The sequence below is a fragment of the Onychostoma macrolepis genome, chromosome 08 (genome assembly GCF_012432095.1).
Source record: "Onychostoma macrolepis isolate SWU-2019 chromosome 08, ASM1243209v1, whole genome shotgun sequence".
Classification (NCBI taxonomy): domain Eukaryota; kingdom Metazoa; phylum Chordata; class Actinopteri; order Cypriniformes; family Cyprinidae; genus Onychostoma; species Onychostoma macrolepis.
The window spans coordinates 27,832,466-27,859,705 of NC_081162.1; the positions used below are offsets into that span (position 1 = coordinate 27,832,466).

The following is a 27,240-nucleotide window of genomic DNA, read 5'->3' on the forward strand; positions in this document are numbered from 1 at the left end:
GCTCCACATTATGAATGAAAACTAATGAGGTTTGCCTGTGTTTTCATCTCAGCTTGTCGACAGGTGTCCTTCAGCGAAACCCTCGAATCACATTTTCTTCCCAAAGAATATTGATTCATATTGATTTCTGCCCTGCCTGGATTTCATATGCGTTCGTCCTTGGGAGCGAATCTCAAAATTTACAGCCTCGACCCAGTGAGAGAAAACATTGCATTTTCTTATAGTCTCCATGCAGTTGAGAATTATGTGCAAATGGCTTTGTCACTGACATACAGTGAGGGAAATAAACTTTTATTACGCTTGAAATGAAACAACCTGCGGCCCTAAACACATCAAACTCCATCAGAAATGAGAGAAGTTGAAAAAAACAAAACACACCTGGATGAACTGGTATTTCTGGTTTCTGACTGATATTTCACCTAATAATGAAACTCTACAGTATGACGTCATGTTTATATCTCATTTAGCTTGCTTAAACAAGCCAATCTTATAACAAACTTTAAAATCTACCCTCATGGTATTTACATTTATGCATTTGGCAGTTGCTTTTATGCAAAGAAATTTACACTGCATAGATGTTGTACATATATATATATATATATATATATATATATATATAAACGATAAAATAATAATAATAAAATTAATATTACTATATATATATATATATATATATATGAGACTATATGTACATAATTTGAAACCTATAAATAATAATTTTAATACAGTTTTAATAATCATAAGTTCTTATGTTTTTTAATTGTATATAATGTTAAAGGTTTACTGTTTTTCTGTATGTTTGTTTTTTACAGTCTGATTTTTGGAGAATTACATTGAACCCACCCCATAACAATCATACCCTGAATACGAACAACCATGAGTTAATGATGAGTATGTTATAAAAAAAATATTAAAATATACCTGCATCCATCCATCCTTTCTCCTTCACTTATCTGCAGTGGTTGCTATTGTACGTTACTAAATAAATAAATCTAAAATAAATCAAATATAAATCTATATTTATTTATTTAATAGTTTTAATACAGTTTATATGTTCTTTATTTTATTTTTAAATAATTGGTAAAGGTTTACTGTGTTAACTCTTAAAATGCCAAACTGCTATATTCTCTCTATTTAAAGATGCAACCATAACTTCATGACTGACATGTTTGATTTTAAAGGGGTCATCGGATGCAAAATTCACTTTTACATGTTGTTTGAACATAAATGTGTGTTGGCAGTGTTTGTACACAACCACCCTATAATGATAAAAGTCCACCCAGTGTTTTTTTAAAATCCCGATATATAATAACCCCTTTCTCAAATCAAGCCGTTCTGAAGATGCAGTGGATTAGCTTTGTTTTCGAAGGGAATGCACCCCCCGATCTACCTAAATGCGTTTATGTTTGCTCGTGATTCAGCTTCACCTACAGAAGAAGTCAGTATAAGTTATATGAAACTAATAACATGCAAGTTCCTCGACGAATGCTGCTAAAGTTTACAGTCTCATGAGAACTGCTCGAGCCCATGGAAGAGAGCAGAGCTCATTAGCATTTAAAGGGACATGCACCAAAACAGCTCGCTGTGAACAGACAGGGTAAAAGGGGTGTTGTTTTACACTACCATTGAGAAATTTTAAACAAAGTATGATATACACTTTTAATTAAGACCCTAAAGAATCATATCAACTTGTGAAAAATGGGCATCCGATGACCCCTTTAAATCGGCCTATGGTCTTTAGTCGGACTTCTCCTGTAAAGCTGATCTGCGCTCTCATACTCACAGATGTAGTAATACTCTCGGCCCGGCCGGAACTCGAAGCCCAGCGAGAAAGGTGTGAAGAGCTGGAACTTCTCGGAGAACTTGAGCGGGCCGTTGGGCGAGTGCGGCCGGTTGCACTCCCAGCGCTTGAAGCCTTTGGCCGTGTGGTCACACGTGCTGTAGCCGTCGTAGTTGACCATGTAGAGCACATAGCGCTCAGTTCTCTCCTCAGGGACCGAGTCCTCATAGTGCGGACAGTACACATCCAGGTAGTCGTTTATACAGACGTCGATGTGATAGTCTCCACGGTGAAACCTGCAGGATACAGAGAGCCAGATGCATTAGAAAACAATCCTACGCTTCTCCTACCGAGTGCTTCATGCATCCGAAAGACTGTTCGATTCCAGAGAGAAATGTGTGATGGATTGCACAAGCAAATATTTGCTTAATTTTTCAAAGCGACGGGAACACGAGACTGAAACCGCTTCTTTGCTTTGAAATGAATGCTCTTCTAAGCCAAAACGATCTTCCAGTAAATATGAGATGATGCTCTTAAATCACTCAGTATTTTGAGGCAGTGAGTTTTAGTATCACTGATATACTATTTCAGTTTTTTTTATATTTTGAATTATATTTGAATTTAAATTTTTGCTTTTATTTTAATTTGTTGTCATTTTTATTAATATATCTACACAGTTTTTATCAAATTTATTAGTTGTAGTTGTAACATTTTAGAATAAGGTTCCATTTGTTACCATTAGGTAATTATATTAGTTAATATGAACTAACAATAAAAAATACTTCTAAAGTATTTATTAACCTTAGTTAATGTGAATTTCAACATTTCCTTATAGAGTATTTATCTATTAATATCAGTGAACAGTTGTATTTTTATAAACTAAGGCTAACAAAGATTAATAAATATTTTAACTAATATATTGCGCATTGTTAGCTAATGTTAGTTACTAAAGTATTACTGTTTTAGTTCATTTAGTTAGCGACTGAAGTACTTTGAGTTAATCTAAACGAAAACGAGAAATTTTCCCTTTGCAACTATCTGAAATAAAATAAGATTTATTCAAAATATAATAATTTTATTCATTTTATATTTTATTTTAGTTTAGTTTTATTAAATTTTTAAAATTTTTAAAATGTAATTTTATTCTGTTTTTATTTTATTTATATTTAATTTTAGTTTACTTTTGTAAGTTAAAAAAAAGTATTTTATGTTAGTTACATTGACTAATGGAAACTTATTGTAAAGTGTTACCATTTTATTTTATTTAGTCTTAGTGATTGTAGTACTTCAAGTTAAACTAAATGAAAATGAGAAATGTTGAAATAAACAAGCTGAAATAAAATGTTCAAATTAAAAAATATATATATATATATTTTGTTTTTTTTTATTTTAGTATATTAAAAATATATCTTTTGTATTTATATATATATATATACTGTATTTTTTTTTTTAAATTAACATTCATTTTGTTTATTTATTTATTTTTAGTTTGTTACCGCTAATAACCTTAGGTTGAGATACGATACATATTACTGAGATGAGTGCTGGTTTGCTTCCAAACTCTCCTCTGACTTGTTTGCCAAGCATCTTGAAACAACTCCAACGTGCAACACAAGGAATGATCTCATTAATCACAAAAGAGACTAACATGTCCAAATGCGTGCCTGATGTGTTTACGGATGGCAAGCGAATCTGCTATCATCTCACCGATGAAATGCATAATGTGCCCTTATTTGGTTCTCAAAACATTACAAAGTATGTGAAAATGAGCAGCGGTAAGCGTTAAAGAGAATGACCTCTGACTGACTCTAAACGAATGTTCGTCAAAGTGACAGTATTTCTCCCTTTGGGCCGCTGACCCTCGTGTACATGCATCACCTGTAAATACTCTCCACCTCGTTCTCTAAACTTTCAACGAATGACTAAACAACCTCATTCCTGTCGCTAAACAGCCATTTCTCAGGCAGGTCAAAGTTTTAATTGAGAATCAGTTAGAGAAATGGCCTGACAGAAGCTTGTGGAAACTTTTAATTGAAATTCTCCATCCTTGAATTCCACCGAAACAGAGTTAAAAACCATTCTATAGCTGCTTTAAATCAGAAATCAAAGCGTGCTGCGAACAGCGATGCTGCTGACAGTCTAGAGCTAAAATAAATCACAGGGTCAAATGGGCAGAGAGCGATCCAGGCCAAATATATTCAAGAGCACACAGAAAACCTCTCTTCGTTCAATCTGCATCCGCACACACAGTCAACTCAATTAACAAAGTTAATAATCCTCTTCTCAATGATGGCACGCTTCATTAGCGCCCCTCTCTCACCCGCAGCAGGAGCCGCTGATGTTCTGGAGGTGTAAACAGCGAGGACAGACAATTAACACACACCACAGTTCATCAACACCAGACCGTCAGAGTATTCACATCTGGAATAAATACATTCTATATGCAAGAAACTGAAAAGTGATTAATGCATATCCAGCTAATGGTTATTAAGGTTCTGACAAGGTTCTTTCAATGTTATAAACAAACGTCTTCCGATAATGTTTATAGAACGTTCATTAAACGTTATCTGGTAACATTACCAAAATGTTACTTTACGTTGTTCATGGAACGTTCAGCTTTTAAAAGTTGTATCTAATAATTTTATTTAATGGACCTGAGTTGATATGAACTAACAAACTAATAAATACTAAAAAACACTGTGACACATAACTTGCTCATTGTTAGTTAATGTTAGTTACTAAAATTAACTTTGTAACCATGTTACATAGTAAAATGTTACCATTTGTTACAAACGGTAAATGGTATGTTACAGCTGTAAAATCTTTTTGTGGATTTGGTTTTAGCGATTTAGTATTTCAAGCTAAACTAATCAAAAATTAGAAATGTTGCTTTGTTAACTGGCTGAAGAAAAAAAATGATTTAAAACTTTTTATTTTATTTTTATAAGATTTAAAATATATATTTTTATTTTTTTTATTTTTATATATTCTTTATTTATATATTGATCATGGAACATTTTTGTGAATCATTTCAGTTATTTTTTTTTAACTACTTACTATTTATTTCAGATGGTTAACTTTTTTATTAACTTGATATGAGCAAAATGTTCTTAGCACTTTATTTAAGCGCATATTGCATCTTCAATACAAACATGAGCTATAAAGTCTCTAAATAGTCTACTTTTCTAGATGGTTTTATCATATCAGTCCAAATAATAATAACAATAATAATAACAACAACAATAATAATAATAATAATAATAATAATAATAATATACTTATTTATTTATTTAAACAATTATTCTGTATAATTTATATAGTAATAATAAAACAAATATATATATATATTTTGCAATATATAAATATTTTATTATACACACACACATTATATATTATATATTCCTATAATATTAGCAAAATTATAAAATTGAAAATTTCCTTAATGGTTTCTCTAACATTCACATAATCAAGAAAACCTTTTTTCTTTTTTTTTTTTATGTTAAAAAAAAAAAAAAAAAATCTGTATGTTTTGTTTGTGCTGAGAACTTTAAGAAATAACGTTTTCATAATTGAATGGGAACATTAGCAAAACATTCTTAGGACTTATTTTTATTATGGTTAATTGATTTTATTGCTGCTGAAAGATCATTAAACTTAAGTGTATTCTAGCTTAAATGCACTATGTAAATATCATGGTAAATAAATACAGTAAATGTGGCTACTAAAAACTCATTCAGTACTACAGTACTATATTTTTTTGCTTTCGGAGGGAAATGCCGAGATTTATTGTAAGAGCAGAGGTTTGGAAATATCTGCTCTTATCCATAAAATATAAATTCATAGACACATACTTCAGAGCTGAAGGAGCGTGTGGTCTTTTGAACTTTCATAAACAATATTTCAATAGACACAAATGAATATCACAAGCTTTTTCTCTCATCTTGAGCTCCGTATGAAGAACGGCGGTTCTAATTGGTTACAAAACAAATATTCAGTAGACGCTGCTTCTGAAGATCTCACGCCAAGAACTGCAGAAATACAGACAGATTGTTGAAAATGAATATTACGTTTCTCTGGATGAGAGAGAATAGAGTTGCAATATTTCTTTTGAATCCCCAGGATCCTGAATATTATTCATTTGAGGAATGTCCCTGTAAAGTCTAGCAAGGTTTTAATCTGTTTTTATTTGTTACTGATATCACGTCGTCTGCACATAAATTCTCGGATTTCCAGGAACCTCTTGGCAATCTATTTTAAATTCAATTCTATTGCTGTCTTTCAAAAAAATACAGTCAGACACAAACATCCTGTGTTCAGTTGTGTGTGTAACAGGACCTAATTTAGCAAAAATAATTTCAACAAGCTCGAAGCACATTTACAGTAATGGAAGTCTATGGGCAAGACATTCAGGAGGGTTGAGAGCAGAAATGTGCCGTTTGTGTTTTAATTACAGCACATATTAAATCCTGAAAATGAGCTTAAATACAAAAATAAGATGTTAAGTCTCTAATTAGGACACTTTTCAAGGTGATTATTTTCACAACAGTCAAACAACAACTACTACTACTACAACAATAATATAAACTACTGTTAATAAAATTGTTATACAATATATACTTATTTAATAAAAGCAATTATATATACAGTATACATACAGTATGTATGTGTGTCTATGTGTATATATAACAACAATAATAATAACTACTACTATAAATAAAAATGTTGTGCAATATATACTTAATAAAAACTATTATATATACTGCATATATACAGTATCTATCTATCTGTAAGATTAATATATCACAAAATATATATTATTATAATTGTTAATGAGCTGTAAAGTCTCAGTCTAAATAGCAACAACCATAATAATAATAATATTAATAACTACTATTAATAATAATGTTATACAATTTACTTATTTAATAAAACTTATAACTTATAATATAATAATAATAATATATTTTGCAATATTCTATTAATGTATATATTCATATATATAAATATATTGCAAAATATATTAACAATTATATATATATATATATATATATATATATATATATTATGTTATGGTATATGTACAAATATTATTATTATTATTATTATTATTATTATTTGCAATTTTGATTATGTTAATGTGTAATTGTTATGCCTTTACTTTCAAAACAGTGTGTATTTAAATGTTTATCCGGTGAAATATCAAACCCCACTGACTTCCACTGTAAGTGCATTACTGTAAATGCAATTTTCCTTTGTTTTTACAAAGTGGAAATGATTTTCTGTGTTAATGGACCGGATGTCACAGATGCCGGATCTTGTATTGATCCCACACATTTTCTTTAATTTCATTCATCCGGGTGATTTTTTCCACTGCGATTTTCTCGACCTCCACTGAAAAACAAGTATTGAGAAACTCAGTTCTGCTGCTCCTGCAGGAAAACTCCTCCATGCTCCGGTCATACGAAAGGCAGTAATTAAAAACTGGGAATGGATGGCAAGCTAATTGTCAAATTATGATAATTACACGTCTTTGTTATGCTCCAGCTGTCTGGGAGAGAAGCTGAGGTCAAACGCAGCTCTGGCCGGCCGCACTCTGTAATCAGAGAGGAGGATCGGCCAACTTTAGAACATTTATTACAAGCTGATTATAAACCCGAGGAGCTTGCAACGCTTTCTGTCTTTGACTCTGTACTGGATCTGTTTGGGACTGAGGCGGCCTTCCATACGGCCTGCTGATTGGTCTATATCCATGACAATTACACAGCTCACTGAAAACGGCCGAGCACTCAATGAAGTGCCGTCTGACGGCACAATGATTACGCTGCTCCGACCGCCGACAGACAGAAAGAAAAACCATTCTCTGTGATAAGACCTGCAGGTGTGACTGCCCACTGCGCTTGACTGAGAGAACACACACGTTCACTGAGCATCTGAATGAAGACACAACATAGACTTTTGTTTTTATATATAGACTATATATATATATACCTAACCCTGTTTTGCACTATTCTGGAGAGTAAATGCATGTCCAGGATGAGGATGTAATAGATTCTGGCATATTTCTGCACACTGTACATCTGTTTCCACACATCTCAATACCCGTCGGCTGTACACAGAATCATTCTACTTTACATCCACGGCGTGTGTTTCTCCTGTGTTTTACCACGCTGGAGCTGACAGCTGCATTTACCTCTCACTGTTCACTGTGCAAAGCTCACATAAACATGCATAGCTGTACTGTATTTACAGTGATGCTGTCATCAGCATAAACAAACTACAACAAATACTAATATGATGCATTAACAACTTGACCCTCTAACACCCTCTAGCATTATCTATTCTATTTCATCTACTCGTTTTCTTTTGTTTATTAAAAACAATCGACCCTCTAACACTAGCGTTCTCTATTCTATCTACTTGTTTTCTTTTTATTTATTATTAATAAATGAATAAATAAATACAATAAAAAACCTTACTAAAGTGAGGAAAAGTCTGTGTTAGACTAACCAGGACCACTAACAGTGGAGTAGAGTATTATGAGAGACAGACTGACTGAGCAATTGTGGTTACCTGCATCAGATACAACATTCATTCTTAAGATCAATCTCATATTCACAATAAAACATTAGTTTGAATGTCCGCTGAGGAAAGCGATATCTTTGTCATACTATCCTTTCATCTGTTAAGGGTGATTTCTAATGACAGCACTGCATCTTACAAGGGGTTACTGAAAGTAAAAATAACTTTCTTGTTTACAACCGCGTTTCAGGCTTTCAATATAAAAGTCTTTACTGCTGAATCACTCATAAAAACATGTCGCCATCTAATGGCGGAACAATGTATCTAAACGCAGACTAGGCTTGCTGCGATAGACGGTGATACTGGCACCGTCCCCCACCGTCGTTTTGATTTTTTATAGTAATAAAATTCATTTAGTTCAGTTAGAGAACAGACACTACAATTAAAATCTGAACACGGTTGCTCAATACAGCATCCTCCATAACGCGGTGGCTATTTACACCTGATATCATATGTAAACACTTGTGTTACCACAGCAACGACTGACGCATCTGAATTGCATTCCAAAGAGATCCGTTATCAGCCCCGCAGTGGAAAACGAAATCATAACTGTACCGGCCAACTCAGATCTGCACGGAAAGAGAACCGTTCAGTGCGATGGTGAAAAAGCGGCTATAGATTAGATTTCATTCACGTGAGGAGAGTCGAGCTGACTGACAAGAAGAGTGGGGTGAGACAGACAAGATGATAGCGGAAGATTTAGTTTCAAAACGAAATACAAAAGCAATATTTAGCATTTTGAAAAGCCTGTTGACTTTTGCTGTTTATGTAAGGTGATTTTGGAAGTTATTTTTAAACATTTGTTTCTTATTTAATTGGTTGCACAGTGTTTGCTGATTTTCAGTTTTGTATAGGCCTACCTATAGGCTATTTAAACTTTGTGTAAGTTATTTGTTATTTTATATTAGGCATAGCTTATAGAACGGTGTATTTTGATTCATTTTGTTAATAAAAGTTCTATGATTTATATATAGGTTAAGTTGAATTTGAAGTTTTGTTGATGCTTGAATTGACGCCGAATTGACGCTAGTTTGAAAGTGAAAGTAAAATGCGCACATCGCTTTTAAGCTGTTTAGAAGCGAAGGAAAGTGAGGAAAAGAGGGAAACCTCAAACGAACTAGTGCTTTATGCCTAATTGCCGCTAATTTGAAAGTGAAAGTAAAATGCACACCCCGCTTTTACAAGCTATTTAAAAGTGAAGGAAAGTGTGAAAAAAGGGGAACCCCATCCACCCCACCACCCCCACGGTGATACCGGTACTACCGGTGTTGTCACACGTCGATTAACCGGTGGGGAAATTTCCTCAGCGTCACAACCCTAACACAGAGCACTTCTCAATACCAAATATTACTATTATTTATTGAATAATAATATTTACTAAACAACAGCAGCCACCATAAAGGTTGCTAGGCAATTCAGTCAAAAGCACAAAGGCAGTACTCTGATATACAGCATTGAAGTTAGACGAAGAAGACTTTGCCCTCAGCCAAAACTATTTGCTCTGGAACAAATAATAGATTAATGAGACCAAAGTCTGCCCGCTAGATTTACCCAAAATGAATTATATGTTTAACCACTATAGAGACATCAGAGCCAGTGGTAAATTCCAGAAAATCTGGCCGAGGTGAGGCTGCTCTCTGTGGGTTTATGAGCACTGAATGCCTGTTGACGCCCTGGAGCTCACATCTCCGAAAACGTTGAAGCAAATTTTTAAACAGACATTATCTTTATTAACAAACCGCATAATTGAATTCTAAACAACTACATTCTCACCTAAAAAAACTCTTAAAACTACATTCCGTGACACAAAAACAGCATTATTTATAAAAATTATAGTGGATTGTCCGCCATGAGACTTGCTGTGAGAAATACTGCAAACGGAGTGATAATAGTAACTGTTGTGTGTGTGTGTGTGTGTGTGTGTGTGTGTATATATATATATAAAACAATATTTCGCAGACTTTCCGATGAGATTAATAAAATGTGTGTGTGTATATACTGTATATATATATATATATATATATTTACATAATATCTGTGTATATAAAATGATGCCAATCATGTAACTGTCAAATGACATGAACATACAAGTCGCTGTGATTATGATCAGAAATTAAGTTCCTCATTTGTTATTGAATCATCATCAATCCACACTACATGTGTTCTTGGCCCGTTCCCAGAGGACCGTTAGCGACCAGGAATTCGGAAGTCGATCGTGAGCCCTTTTCCCGTGTAAAGCAGTGGGATGCGTGACAGGAGGCGTCAACAGCCTGTCTTTATATCAGATCTCCACCTGCTCCTGTAGCCCTGCCGAATACCAGCAACAGCTGCCTTCAATAAATCCTGACGCTGCTGCAGCGCAGGTAATATCTGTAACTGTAGAGGCCTGATCGTAAGTCCTTCTGCAGTCGAGCGGGACGCTATTTAGGAGGTTAGGCATGTGGCGCTCGCCCAGTGCGCGTCTAGAGTTCTCATACGAGCCGAGATGGAAACAGCAGCCGTATTTCCATCATTGCGAGAATGTGGAGGGAAGTTGTGCTGATGGTTTGATGGGCTGCTGGTTGGACCATCTCACCTGCTTCTGGCTAAAAACACCAGTCAACACATACTGGACACATGTTTGACTTCCTCTGTCTGGCTTGCAAACATCCTCGCCAAAACCCACAAGGAGATTCTGGTTTAGAAAGACACGCGTATGAACTTGAAGTGCCTGAGATCCCACAAGAAACAAGAGAGGAGAAAATCAAACAGACCAAACAGAAAATGGGCATCAATCCCTACTGTTAGCATGCAAAATTAGGACTATTCTGTCCCAAATTATATATATATATATATATATATATAAGCATATTATATAATTATATATATAAGCATATATTATATATAGCCTATAAACCTATATATTATGCACATTTGTGTGTAGAAATTGTGTTAAAAGATGTTAAAAACTGTGGATTAGAATATCCCAAATTATATATATATATAAATTAATGTTTTATTTATATATTATATTTTTATATTTACCTAATATTAACTTGTATATACAATTAATTAAGGCAGTTAATAATTATATTTGCACAATTAACAAACACAATCAACAAACAAATTTCTATAAATTTCTATAACAAATAAATACAATTAATTTTTCAGGGTAATTTGCATATATACATATATATATAGGCCTATATACACATACTGTATATATGCACACACACACACTGTATATGTGCATGTGTGTGTGTGTGTGTGTGTGTAAAATATTATTCTTTATATGATGATGAATACTATCATTATTTATTATTATTATTATTATTAATAATACTGTTTTATTTATATAGTATATAATATTTTTTATATTTACATATAATTTATGTGCATATAAATGTAGGCCTTATATGTCATCTTATATGCATGATTAACAAACCATTTCTTCATGATTCATTTTTCTGGTTATTTTGGATTTATAATTGCATTTGTGTGTGAAAAACTGTGGATGAAGATGATCTTTCATAAAGTAACAGTGTGTCCTAAAACAGGCCTACTGTTTTCTAAATATGTTGAAGTATGTACTTTCCCATCACAAGTACACAGTAAAAGTATGCACGTCGGGATGCGTATGCAGTTCATCTGGAGGCTAGTTTCTGCTGTGATTTTGGGCGGTCATGAGGACTCGAGGAGGGCCGATCGGACAGAAACAGCCTCTCGTCATCCGTCATTACGCTGGTTTGGTAGCGAGGTTCATGCATCAGATTTCATAAGCAGCGCACATGTTGATCAGAATCACCGCCACAAGCAAACATCTGCAATTATGAATCGTCAGTAACGAGGTTAGGCAGGGTCTGGTCTGAGCGCTCCTCTGCGGGTCAGAGCGAGTTCAGCTCCCTGTGGCGCTGCACATTTACTGACGATTAAATCATGAAAACGCCGCTCTCCTCCAGCTTCTTAAAGAAGACAAACGGACGATGTCAGTGTAAACCGCGCTCCATCTTTATTAAAATGTTTATCAAATATCCTCATTATGCCCTGCAGGAGAACTGTGTGGAAAGTCAACTTGAAATCACAAATTCGTACATTCGTTTGCCGATACGGTTTCCTGGCTTAAGGATTTACATAATATCATGTAAATTGAGGCTGCTTGAGTTTACTTCACTCAGTAAAGATGAATATTTCCATTTACACATCGCTTGAAGCTATCAATCAACTCGTGTGTCACCTGACAAACACATTCAGAGAAATAAAACCAATCTGGACCTGCTGCCTTCAGATCCTCCTTATTCTATGTATTAAAATTTATGTAGTAATAAATGTAAATAATAATAATAATAACACTGTATATTTAAATAGTATTTATGTTTTCTGTTGATATCATTCACTAAAACTTAAACCAGAATTAAAATGATTAAAACATTTTTTTAAATTTTTTTAAATGTTTTGATTAATTTATTTAAATAGTTTTTTAATTGAAATAAAGCTGAAACAAAATATAAATGCTTAAATGTAAAAAAAAGCTAAATAGAAATATTTAAAAAATGAATAAAAATGACAAAAGCACATAGAATTACTGAAACTAAAAACTGAATATTAAAATAAAAGCTAATTCAAAATATTAATAAATACCACAATACTAAAACAATAATTTCTTATTAGCCTACTTATTTTTAAGTGATAAAAATACAGTCATTACGTCTGAAATTCATACTGTGGATATGTGATGAACATTTCCTACCACATAATAACTAATAAAAATATCTACAGTATAAAGATTCCGCTGGAATTGGTTTGCTTAGCTGGGAATCACAGAGCAAAACATCCAGCATATGTGAATGATTTTATTGAACAGAGCCGTGTAAAAGCCTCGTGTGTAAACTGAACACATGTCGGGATATTCTTCTATTTGTTCTTGTATTTTCATTTAATTCCAGCTGATTTCTTCTTCCAATGTGATCAGAGACAATTCATGCTAAGATATCAGAGAATCACAGCGTCTCTCCCGAACACACATCTCTATCACTGCCTTTATCTGCCTCTGTGACTCTACACACACACACACACACACACACACACACACACAGCAATCACAGTTTCCAAGGACTCTTGGTGGATAATTACTTTGCCTGCTGCATCTTCTGAGTAAAGGTAAATTAAGACTGTCACCTAAAAAACAGAAGAAACACAAAGCAGCTAATGAATGGATCCCACGCTGTCCTCTTTCTCGCGTAACGTGAGAGACTGGAGAATTATATATACAGTTATATTATATTTACAGTTTTTTTCAACTGCTTACACACATATTCAAAACTTTACCTCTTTTTTCAAAACTTTACACACAAATCCAAGAATTGCACACAAAATGCGAAATGCCTCGCATCTCTTGCAAAATGAAGCACTGCGTTCAAAATATCACAAACACATCTCGAAAGCAAACATTTGCAAATATATTTGCCATAATATTAATTCCTGTTAGATTTTTGTGTGTTACATAGAGAATTGTGTGTTGTGTTTTGCAATAAGTGTTTTATGAAATTGAAAACTGAATCAAAGACTGATAATTAGTGAATGGTTTTCTCAGATTTGAGTGTCAGCTTTCAGAAATTGTGTTACAAGTAAAGATTTTGTGTGTAAGCAACTGTAATATATTAAAAATAATATTTATATAACATTTTGGTAATAAATGTAAATGATAATATGTAAATAATAAGAACATGTTTAAGTTAAAATACTAAAATTATCAAAAGAAAACTAATAAAAATCACTTTCATTAATTAAAATGAAATAATATAAAAACATAGAATAGAAATAGAAATAAAACGACTCAAACTTAAAATTATAACACAATATTTGTTGTAATAAATACTATTTACTGTAATATTTAATATTCATAATAATAATGTCATTATAAATAATATTATTTATTAGATGAAGTAGTAAAAAGGCTAACAATAAACATATAAATCTATATATATATGTACACACACACACACACACACACACACAAGCAAATTACTAAAACAAATTAAAAATAAAAAAAATTAAAATTGAAATACTGAAAATATAAAGCATTCAAAATATTGAGAAATACTGTAATAGTACATAAATAATGTTAAAATACCACTGACATTGATCAGTAATTCTCTACAATGTGAAGGTGTTACCAAGTGAAGGTGAGAGTGTGCTACGATATCAACACCTTCATCAAAAACAAAACTGCCACGAACAGAAGTGTCTGTTATTTCCGGAGGAGGAGAGAAACTTTGCTGTCCTGCAGAGTGTTTGTGCTCCAGGACTCTCTCTGTGGTCTGTCGCTGGACCGCCGCCACACTCGCCTCTAATGAGGCTTCAGGCTTCGGGTTTGAGGCCAAAATGCCTGCGGATGATCTGGATGATTTGTGTACGAGATGGCGTGAAATGTCTGGCGGAGTGCACGAACACAAACCTGGATCTGAGAAAACACAAACCCACACGGAATGACGCAACGAGAGGCGCATCAAACGCAATGCAATACGTGTAACGCGATCGCTGCATGCCGTGTCATGCCTCGTATTTTTGGACTCTGCACTAACAGTAATAATATCTCTCAAAGCATCGCATTGCACCCAAGATAGCAACATTTGAGTGCTTATTACAGATGATTATTCACAAAGCTCTCTAATCAGGGCTGATATTAGCAGGGCTCTTCACACAACTCTGAAAGCAGATGGACTCTCACTCAGTGTGGTTTATGGGTTAGTTAATCGAATACTAGTCTGTGTAACGCCCACAATCTGTTCACACACTCCTCATGCAGACCACATAACAAGCACCGACTGGAAAACTGCAGTCAGTTTGCTTACGATGTGCCAGGTTAAATACACTTGATACACTTAACAAGGTTTGCATGGTTAATTAACAAAGTTCATGTATTTTTTTATCATGAAAAAATGCAAGATTTCACCCACAATAATATAATAAATATAAATAATAATATGTAAAAAAAAAAAAGTTTTTGGAATTTTTAAAAATATTTATATGTATATTTTGAAATCTATTTAAAAATATATATGCATTTAATAAATGATATCTAAATTATGCAATTTATATTTGCATTTATTATTTATATCTGACAACAGCCAGTGCTCCACACAGAGATCTGATCTTTCCCTTCAAGAAACCTGAGATGAAAGAGTATAATAAATAAAATATTTATTGTAACTAGTGCTGTCAAACGATTCATTGCGATTAATCACATCCAAAATAAAAGTTTTTGTTTACATAATATATGTTTGTATATGTGTATATTTATTATGTACACTGTATATAAATACAAACACATGCATGTATATATTTAAGTTTATAAGTGTAAGTTTATATATTAAACATTTTATATATAATATAAAATATAAGAATATGAATGTTAGTGCTGGGCAGCGATTAATCGCGATTAATCGCATCCAAAATAAAAGTTTTTGTTTATATAATATATCTGTGTGTACTGTGTATATTTATTATGTGTATATAAAGACACACACATACAGTATATATTTTGAAAAGATTTACATGTATATATTTATTAATATAATTTATATGATATATAAATATATTTAATATATAATCATAACACATTTTTCTTAAATATATACATACATGGGTGTGTATTCATATATACATAATAAATACACACAATACACACACATATATTATGTACACAAAAACTTTTATTTTGGATGCGATTAATCGCGAATAAGCACTAATTGTAACATTTAATATATTAGGAATAATATTTATATAACATTTTTTTTTTTGGCAATAAATATAAACAACAATATGTAAATAATAATAATATGTTTAAGTACTAAATTAATAAAAATCACTTTCATTAATTAAAATGAAATATAAATAAAAAGACTCAAACTTAAAATTATAATAGTCAGTGCTCCACACAGATATCTGATCTGTCTCTTCAAGAAACCTACCTGAAATGAAAGACTTAAAAGTATAATTATGAAATAAAATGATAAAATATTGACTTAGAGTTCATGTCATTAAATCTACAACAGATATTGAATGTTTTGTGTGAGAGCGACTAGAAAACCCAAGCGATCAGAGATGATGAACTGTAGGAGACTAATCTAATGCTGGATGTCTCTCTCTCGAGCCGGTTTGATCCCAACACGCATAAGAATTCAAATCAATAGCAGTCAATTAAGATAAGTGAACATCCGCAGGTGAGCCGATAGAGAAAACACGCGCTCCACCGACTCAAGGACATGTCCACCTTTCACACCAGACAAAAACAACTCAAGCAGGAGATTTACAGCCCAAAGAGCCTGTTTCCTCAGGATTCGCACAGCGCCATGATTTACTGCCCTGAAGATTCACACAGAGAGCAGCTGCAGCTCCTGCGTTACAGAGGAAGAAATCCAGTCTTGTCAATTAGGATTTGACACCTGGGGCAGGTCTGTGAACTCTGACCCCGCCGGGCCGCTCCACGCTCATTCAGGAGCAGCTAAATGAAGAATCAACTCTGAACGGGAGGTCAGACCCCCGCGGAGGAGCTGCAAGGTCATGAGAGTCGACAGAATTATGTGATCTGAGACTGAGCCTGTTACACAGGTCTCTACTGCTCACCAAGACTGTTTATTTGATCAAAATACTGGAAAAACTGTGAATTATTTTTAGAATTTAAAACAGCTGTTTTCTATGTGAATATCTGTTGAACTGTAATTTATTTCTGTGATGCGCAGCTGTATTTTCAGCATCATTACTGCAGTCTTCAGTGTCACATGATCTTCAGAAATCATTCTAATATGCTGATTTGCTGCTCAAGAAACATTTCTGATTATTATCAATGTTGAAAACAGTTCATATTTTTGTGGAAAACATGATCCATTTGATTTTTCATGATTCTTTCAAAAAAAGTTGAAAAGAACAGCATTTATTTGAAATAGATTTTTTTTTTGTAAAATTATAAATATTTTTACTGTCACTTTTTTATATGTCCTTGATGAATAAAAGTACTAATTTCTTTAAAAAAAAAAAAAAAAAATTAAAATTAATTAAAATAATAATGAAATAAATATAAATATATAGTGTATGCTTTTTTGCAATTTATAAAACGACTGATATAAAGCAAATTTTTTATTAATTAATTACTTTTAGGGGTAGTCATTATAATTAACAAAAAAGGGTAACACTTTACAATAAGGTTCATTAGTTAACTACATTAGTTAACATGAACTAATAATGAACTGCACTTATACAGCGTTTATTAATCTTTGTTAATGTTAATTTCAACATTTACTAATACATTATTAAAATCTTGTTAACATTAGGTAATGCACTGTGAACTAACATGAACTAACAATGAACATCTGTATTTTTATTAACTAACGTTAGCGAAGATTAGTAAATCCAGTAACAAATGTATTGCTCATGGTTAGTTCATGTTAGTTAATACATTAACTAATGTTTAACTAATGAACCTTATTGTAAAGTGTTACCCAAAAAAGAGATAAGCCCTCAATACAGTTGTCTTTATTTACATATATAAACATAAACGAGAGCAGTAGCTTCTCTTAATGCTGTCCATGAATACTGTGATTAGACTCGGATTTCTTTATTTTTATATAAATACATTTGTTATTTTATTGTATTTGATTATTGATTTTAATGATATGCTGCAGACTGGATTGCGCCACTGATAATTCCATTGGAACTCTGTTACAATGACAATAAAGTAAAGTCAATGCAATGACCCTAAAATTAGCAAAATATAATTTTAAACATAAAATGTAAAGCTTGAAATATGAGCTGGAAAAGGTTTTTTCTCCATCACGTTTATTTAATCACGTTTATTTAATCATCCTGACTGTAAGTACGTGATGTTGTTTTGTTATTGTCACACATTCAGAGATTCGTCTAAGCAAGTCATAAACCCCCATAATTCCACAGTGCTAGTGATGTGCTCAGTTCACCCTCATCTGCACATGATCAGACACGCATTCTCCAGAAAAGTCCATCAGTCCCAGCTCACTTTGCACTTGGCCTATTTCAAGAGATGAGCAGCAGAAATGAAAGGAGGATGGAGGACTGCTGTAGGTCAGGTCAGGGTGGAGTCGACCGAGAGCTGAAGACAGCGATGATGAAGAAACAGCAACATTGTGTCATCGTTTACTCAACCTGCAGGATATTTTATGCATATGATATTTTGCCTATTTCAGCTGCTTTTGCCCATGCAGTAAAAGTCAGTGAGGTCCGAAATAACACGGAGCACTGTATGGACCCCTTCAAGACATAAAAAAAAAAAAAATTAAAAATGTTTTTCAAAGAAGTCTCTTCTGCTCCTCAAGGCTGCATTTAATTGATCAAAATTACAGTAAAATCATTCAAACAGCTGTTTTCTATGTGAATATGTGTTAAACTGTAATTTATTTCTGTGACGCAGTGCTGAATTTTCAGCATCATTACTGCAGTCTTCAGTGTCACATGATCTTCAGAAATCACTCTAATATGCTGATTTGCTGCTCAACAAACATTTCTGATTATTATCAATGTTGAAAACAGTTGCGCTGCCCGATATTTTGTGGAAAATCAGATACACTATCTTTTAAAAATTTGGAGTGAGATAAAATAATAAATAAATAAATAAATAAATAAATAAATAAATAAATAAATAAATAAATAAATAAATAAATAAATAAATAAATAAATAAATAAATAAATAAATAATTAATTAATTAATTAATTAAAATAAATACATATTTCCAAGTAATGATGTATTAAATTGATGAAAAGTGACAGTAAAGACATTTATAAAGAAAAATAAAAAAATGTATCACAGTTTCTACAAAATGTAATGCCTGTTTAGTATTTTTTATTTTTTATTTCAGTTTTAGTTTATTTATTCTCTGTTTTAGTCATTTTAGTACATCAACATCAACAAAAATAAAATTACATTTTGCCTTCAATTAGCTTAAATGTTTTTAATATTTTTAGTTAATGATAATAACACTGAGGTAATGGTAAGATGTAAAATAAATAAATTAACACTTAATCAGCTATAACGTATTAAATTGATCAAAAGTGACAATAAAGACATTTATAATTTTACAAAAGTTTTATATTTGTAAGTACGTGATGTTGTTTTGTTATTGTCACACATTCAGAGATTCGTCTAAGCAAGTCATAAACCCCATAATTCCACAGTGCTAGTGATGTGCTCAGTTCACCCTCATCTGCACATGATCAGACACGCATTCTCCAGAAAAGTCCATCAGTCCCAGCTCACTTTGCACTTGGCCTATTTCAAGAGATGAGCAGCAGAAATGAAAGGAGGATGGAGGACTGCTGTAGGTCAGGTCAGGGTGGAGTCGACCGAGAGCTGAAGACAGCGATGATGAAGAAACAGCAACATTGTGTCATCGTTTACTCAACCTGCAGGATATTTTATGCATATGATATTTTGCCTATTTCAGCTGCTTTTGCCCATGCAGTAAAAGTCAGTGAGGTCCGAAATAACACGGGAGCACTGTATGGACCCCTTCAAGACATAAAAAAAAAAAAAAAATTAAAAATGTTTTTCAAAGAAGTCTCTTCTGCTCCTCAAGGCTGCATTTAATTGATCAAAATTACAGTAAAATCATTCAAACAGCTGTTTTCTATGTGAATATGTGTTAAACTGTAATTTATTTCTGTGACGCAGTGCTGAATTTTCAGCATCATTACTGCAGTCTTCAGTGTCACATGATCTTCAGAAATCACTCTAATATGCTGATTTGCTGCTCAACAAACATTTCTGATTATTATCAATGTTGAAAACAGTTGCGCTGCCCGATATTTTGTGGAAAATCAGATACACTATCTTTTAAAAATTTGGAGTGAGATAAAATAATAAATAAATAAATAAATAAATAAATAAATAAATAAATAAATAAATAAATAAATAAATAAATAAATAAATAAATAAATAAATAAATAAATAAATAATTAATTAATTAATTAATTAAAATAAATACATATTTCCAAGTAATGATGTATTAAATTGATGAAAAGTGACAGTAAAGACATTTATAAAGAAAAATAAAAAAAATGTATCACAGTTTCTACAAAAATGTAATGCCTGTTTAGTATTTTTTTATTTTTTTATTTCAGTTTTAGTTTATTTATTCTCTGTTTTAGTCATTTTAGTACATCAACATCAACAAAAATAAAATTACATTTTGCCTTCAATTAGCTTAAATGTTTTTAATATTTTTAGTTAATGATAATAACACTGAGGTAATGGTAAGATGTAAAATAAATAAATTAACACTTAATCAGCTATAACGTATTAAATTGATCAAAAGTGACAATAAAGACATTTATAATTTTACAAAAGTTTTATATTTCTAAATAAATGCTGTTCTTTTGAACTTTTTAGTCATTTGTGTCCTGAAAAATCCTGAAAAATTTAACGTATCACAGTTTTCACAAAAATATTGTGCAGCACGACTGTTTTCAACATTGATAATAATCAGAAATGTTTCTTGAGCAGCAAATCAGCATATTAGAATGATTTCTGAAGATCATGTGACACTGAAGACTGCAGTAATGATGCTGAAAATACAGCTGCGCATCACAGAAATAAATTACAGTTTAACACAAATTCACATAGAAAACATCTATTTTAAAATTCTATTTCACAATCTGTCCTGTATTTTTGATCAAATAAATGCAGCCTTGGTGAAAAGCTATGTTTGTGATGACATGAGTGTGAGAACATGATGCCACAATGTTGATTTCTGAATGATCTCTCCTTTAAAATGAACTACTGGAATATGCATTGGCTCGGATGAAAGCGGGAAGGACAGAGGGAATATTCAGAGGCGCGAGAGGAGACTCTAAACATAGCGGGCGCTGACAGCATGCCGAGCGTCTCGTTGTCCGAACCCCTGCAGCTGTTGCCTAAATCTCCCGTCGTGTCTTGGCAGGTCTGTCAGAGCCTCCGGGCCGAGCGTCCGCTCGCAGCAGGCCTGGAGAAACAGCCCAAACGCACTCCAGCTGACCCACGCCGCGCCAAAGCTTGACACGCTCGTTCCCGCTCACATTACAGCCCAGCGGTGACCGAGTCATGTGACCCTGGACCACAAAACCAGTCATAAGGGTCACTTTTTTGAAATTGAACATCATCTGAAAGCTGAATAAATAAGCTTTCCATTGATGTATGGTTTGTTAGGCTAAAATAATCTGGAATCTGAGGGTGCAAAATATATCTAAATACTGAGAAAATCACCTTTAAAGTTGTCCAAATGAAGTTCTTAGCAATGCATATTACTAATCAAAAATGAAGTTTTGATATATTTACGGTAGGAAATTTACAAAATATCTTCATGGAACATGATCTTTACTTAATATCCTAATGATTTTTGACATAAAAGAAAAATGGATAATTTTGACCCATACAATGTATTTTTGGCTATTGCTACAAATATAACTCTGCTACTTATGACTGCTTTTGTGCTCCAGGGTCACATATAGAGCGGCACATTGACTCAACGAGCCTGACTTATGGGAGCTTGGTTTACCTGCAGGTGTTTCTGCTTCAGATGGACGTAAATCTGAGCGCTGCTCGTCTAATCAGAGGAAGATTTATCTGGATTCGGCTGACAGGGAGCGGGTGGCGCTTAATTCTCCAGTTCTCATAAATATCAGTCAGAAATCCACTCGCTGAAGTTTGTGAGCAGGTTAATGTGGCGTTAAAATATTAGACAAAAATATCAAAGCCTTTGCTATAAATCTGATCATTTCTGCACCGATACATCCTTCAGATGGCACTTAAATTTGCCTTTGCTTCAGGTCATTAGCATCAACTAAAACTTTAAGAAATAAAATAAATGTTAGCTAAAATGACATAAAACTTTCAGTTATACTTTCAGTAAATATTTTAGTTAGTTGCAAAAGGTAAAATTTCACATTTTTTAGTTTAAGTGTTTTTTTTCTTTTCTATTACTAAACTAAAACTGATATTAAAAACAAATACATAAATAAACAAATAAGCTAAATAGACATATAAAAACAAACAAATCAAAGCAAAACAAAACAAAACAGATAAAACCAACAAAAACACTCCGGGAAAAACTTAAACTAAAATTAAAATCAAAATAGAAAATATAAAAATAACAAGTAATAAAAAATTAAATACAATAATACTAATTAATTTACTGAAATTAAGCAGAGAGAAAAAAATATATATAAAAACTAATAAAACCAACAAAAAGACAAAATTACTAAAGCTTAAAATAAAACTAAAATAAAAACAGAAAATCTAAAAATAAAAAATAATTCAAAATATTAAAAACCATAATATTATATTAATAATACTAAAATAACACTGTTTTTACTGGGGGGAAAAAAACATAAAAAATAAAAACAATTACTATAACTTAAATTAAAATTAAAATATAAAAACATTAAAAAATAAATATTATATAAAAATATTATGAAATGCCATATAATTAATAGTAAAAATAAATAAATAAAACACTGGTTTAATTTACTCAGTTCACTTGTACAATGCAAGCAGGTGAATTCTTTACCATTGTAAAGTCGGCATGTACTCAGAACTGACTTTATTTGTTTATCGTCTGCTCCTGATCTGACAATGAATGATTCACATTATTCTGGAGAAGGAAGTTTTTCTTCATAATCCTGAGAGATCAAATCAAGTCCTGCTCTACATGTTTTTTCTTGTTGAATACCCTGTTTCAATTACAAATACGTCATAAAAGTACAAACTGCATTTCATGTCGACTTTAAATCAATGCCAATAAAGCTTTACGACACGTTCACTGACTCACAAAGAAAGAAAAAAGAAAGAAAGAAAGAAAGGAATCTTTAAATCCAGCTCAATATCACTGAGATTTAAACATCTTAATAACAACGATCAGATTTCTGCTTGAAGTAAAATAAGACTGTTCATACAATCGATTCTTCATTTACATTCAAATAAGAGGATACAAATCAAAGAAGGAAAGCAGTGGTTGGAAAATGTCATTTGTCGGCTCAAGAGTTCCTTTGATTTAGTGTTTGAGACGATGAGGAATATCTCATCCATATCTCTGTGGAAGTCATGGATGGCCAGGATTAAATTGAATTGGTCCCATCATCATCCTCCCTCTCTCTCTCTGGCTGTTGTGAAATGATAAATGTGAATGATAGAGTCTCCATATGGCTTCTCTGAGCAAATCTGAGAGTCTGACTGCGTCCGGATCACAAACACCAGCTGCTGCACCGTCCAGCACACACACACACACACACACACACACACACCTGATCGTGGGAATATACAAACGATGACACAAACGATGATGAAAAGTCAGACTGATTTCACCAGTTCAGGGATTCCCAAACTTTTTTCTTCAGCTGAAACCCTTTGAGCTACAATATTTACTTACTGCCTAAGATTTAATATTTTTATATATAGTTGTATATATATATATATATATAAAGTTAATATTTAATTAAGTTAACAACATTTTTGCATATTCATGGTTCTCAGATGTTGGTTGATGGTCACATGACATGCAGCTAAATTAAATATTTCAGCTTTTTAGTAAGTTTTATTAAATTAGAATTTATTAAATTATCAAATTGTAATTAATGTTATTATTATTATTATTATTAACATTTTAAATGTTTAAAATTAAATAATTACATTTTTAAATTGTATTTAAAATTATGATTTTTATTTTATTTTTAACTTATTATTTATCTATATTTTAAATTTTTATTATTTAAATAATAATCTGACTTCAATAATATTTTCAGATATTTCATTCATACTTTCACATATTTTGGTTCGTTGGCAGGGCAAAATTCTAATTTTTGGTTAGTTTAAGCTGATAACTAAGCTAAAACTAAAATAATAAATAATAATATTTAAAAAAAAAACATTTATTAAGTGTTTTAAGTGTTTATATTTTAATGTTTTTAAAAAATGTACTATTTATTTTTAAGCATTTGTATTTTAATGTTTTTAAAATTGTTATTAGAAATTGTCATTTTTATAATTATTATTAATATTAATATTAAATATTAAATGTTTTAATTGTATTTAACATTTTCTTTTTTTATTTTAATTTATTTGTCATTTATTTATAGCCTATTTAGTATTCTAATAGTAGTGGCAGGTTTACTTTTTATGATTTAAATAATAACTAGACTTTCAACTCACAAACCCCGGTTTGTGAAACCCTACTAGCACATTTAGTGATGTTGGTTACTAGTTGGTCTCTATGCACTCTCAGAAATAAAGGTACAAAAGCTGTCACTGGGGCGGTACCTTTTCAAAAGGTACACTTTTGTACCTATTAGGTTCACTTTAAGTACTAATATGTTCCTTTAAGGTACCAAAATGGACTCTTTAGGTACAAACATGTACCTTTTGAAAAGGTACCGCCCCAGAGACAGCTTTTGTACCTTTATTTCTGAGAGTGTGTGTGCGGTGAACAACTGTTACAAGATCACCACTGAAACCCTGGATTGACCATTTAGACATAAACACAGCTATATACAGTATATTTCAAAATATGTCCAGACAGCCAGCAGATGAAATAACAAGAGATTCAATGCCTGGGAAGATCCTCAGACTGCTTGACCTCTGCCGACCTCTTCTGACCCATGCATTTCCAGCTGATATGAGATGCATTTATATAACTACTCCAGAACTGAATGGCATTTTACTGAGAAAGAAAGATCAGCTCACATAAAGCGTGTTTTTATACATCTACAGGAGAGCCCATCATCGGATCGATGAACAAGCTTGTTAAGTTAATACGCTGGATACGACAGAAGCAGAGCGCTGTAAAAGACGCGTGTACAAACACACGCTAAAAAAAAGATTTTCCAGTTTACAGGACCTTCTGAGTCACAAAAGTTGAAATGATACAAACATTATTGCAGTACGTTTTATAAGAAAATACTATTTCACTTCTAAAAAGCTCACATTTAACACTCTATGGTATGCATTATGTTCTATAACCATGAAATGTTTTTTTTTTTTTTTCAACTAAGCTTTTATTAAATGAAATAGCTTCAATTATAGCTTCAGTTGGGTATTTAGGAAAACGCTGCCATATGGCAACAGTGTACCACAATGGAAAATGGCCAAAAAAGTAGTTTTTCTATTAAATTATGATTTTCTTTTCAATTTAAATGCACATTTCTTTTAGAAATTGATGCATCCAATCTTAATTTCCATTCAAATCTGACACACACATGTAACAGGTGTCCTCCATATGTGAGGGTGACAGTGGGATAAATGTGTTATGGAAGACCATTCAAATGTCATTTGACTTAAAAACAGCACATCATTGACTACCCTAAGGCCGGCCCTTTTAATTACCATATTGCAATATATTTACATATATATATATATATATATATTAACTGAATTACAAATGTTGTTCAAACTAGTAAAGTGAATGTTGAGAGTGGCTGTGCTCCAAACCCTAGTGAGCTGCACACCTAGAAGTTTCTACTTTTTCATAGACATGAATAGTGTTATTTATTGTAAATTTGCTGAACAATAACCTCAATAAATTTATTGACTGAATGAGGCATTTTGCATTTAGTGAACAAACAAATTCAAATTGACAAAATGGAAAAAAATTTAAAGAGTTTGTGAGTTAATGAATGTATTATTATTATTTAAATAATAAAAAACCATAAAAATCTTTTTAAAAATGTATAATAATTTATCAAATATAAATAAGTAATTGAAAACTAACATAAAATTGCTAAATATATATATATATATATATATATATATATATTTTTTTATTTTTTTTTATTAAATTATTATTTTTAATTGCATTTTTGTATTTGTTTAGTAATTTATATATATATATATATATATATATATATATATATATACACACAAAAAATGCAATTAAAAATAATAATTTAATTTAAAAGGGGGTTGAATATGTGAAAATATGAAATAATAACTTAAAATATCAACAATCTCTTTTTTTTGCAGTGCAGTCTACATAGGCAGCTCCCTTTATAGGCAGCAGACAACATTCTGATATCATCTTATCTGTGAAGCAAGAAGTTGTTGGGCAAAAGAAGGAGTCTAAGAAGGCAGCATCAGGTGTTGTCTAGGTAGGCAGCTCACTAGGGTTTGGAACACAGCCACATTCGTTACTGGTAATGATGAGAGACCGTTGGAAATAAAGTCTAATTAGCTTTCACAAAATTCATCCAGCGAAATGATTATTACTGAAGAACTGACAGTATTCAGCTATATGATGATTAAGAAGATAACGACGGCGTGAATGAGAAACACAAAGAGCAGACATGTGAGTCAGACTGGGTCATGAAGGGCAGCGGGTCTCATTTCTGTCTGTTTTACACATTCTAATTGAAGCTGAAGGGTCTTCTGTGAAGTAAATGTCTCTGTGAACTGATTCTCTCAGACTTACATCAGACAGTAAAACTCACAGCTAAAATGCATTAAAAATAATATCAATAAAATATTTAAATAAAAAATCTGTATACTGGGTCTGTTTGGACCCAAAGAATCATTGTTTTATAAAACAGTCATAACTTCATAGTTTTCTAAAATCTTCTTCGTATTGTATACTTTTAGCGCTTTTACAATTTTTTTAAATTAATTTTAAAATTGAGAAATTTTTGAAATTTCAAATTACACATAAACCTCCACCAAAAAAAAAAAAAAAAAAAAAAAATTATGCAAAAAATCCTTCAGGATTGCACAAAAACAGTCCAAATTTATAAAACCTACATATTTATTTCTAAAAAAAAAAAAAAAAAAATATTACTCTAAAAAGTTTTCAAACTAAATAAATTCAATTTACTTGCATTACTTACATTTTACTTAATTTCACATTAAAAAATGATCAATG

At 31.9% G+C, this 27,240-nt stretch overlaps 1 protein-coding gene across 2 annotated transcripts in view; it reads right to left on the bottom strand.

Moving 5' to 3' along the window:
* The window catches only part of efna5b (ephrin-A5b), a 122,683-nt gene that overhangs the window by 21,979 nt on the left and 73,464 nt on the right, over window positions 1-27,240 (bottom strand). For both annotated transcript variants that reach the window (XM_058784607.1, XM_058784605.1), the window contains exon 2: window positions 1,784-2,076. In XM_058784607.1, the coding sequence (XP_058640590.1) occupies window positions 1,784-2,076 (293 nt within the window). The remainder of the gene's footprint in view (window positions 1-1,783; window positions 2,077-27,240) is intronic.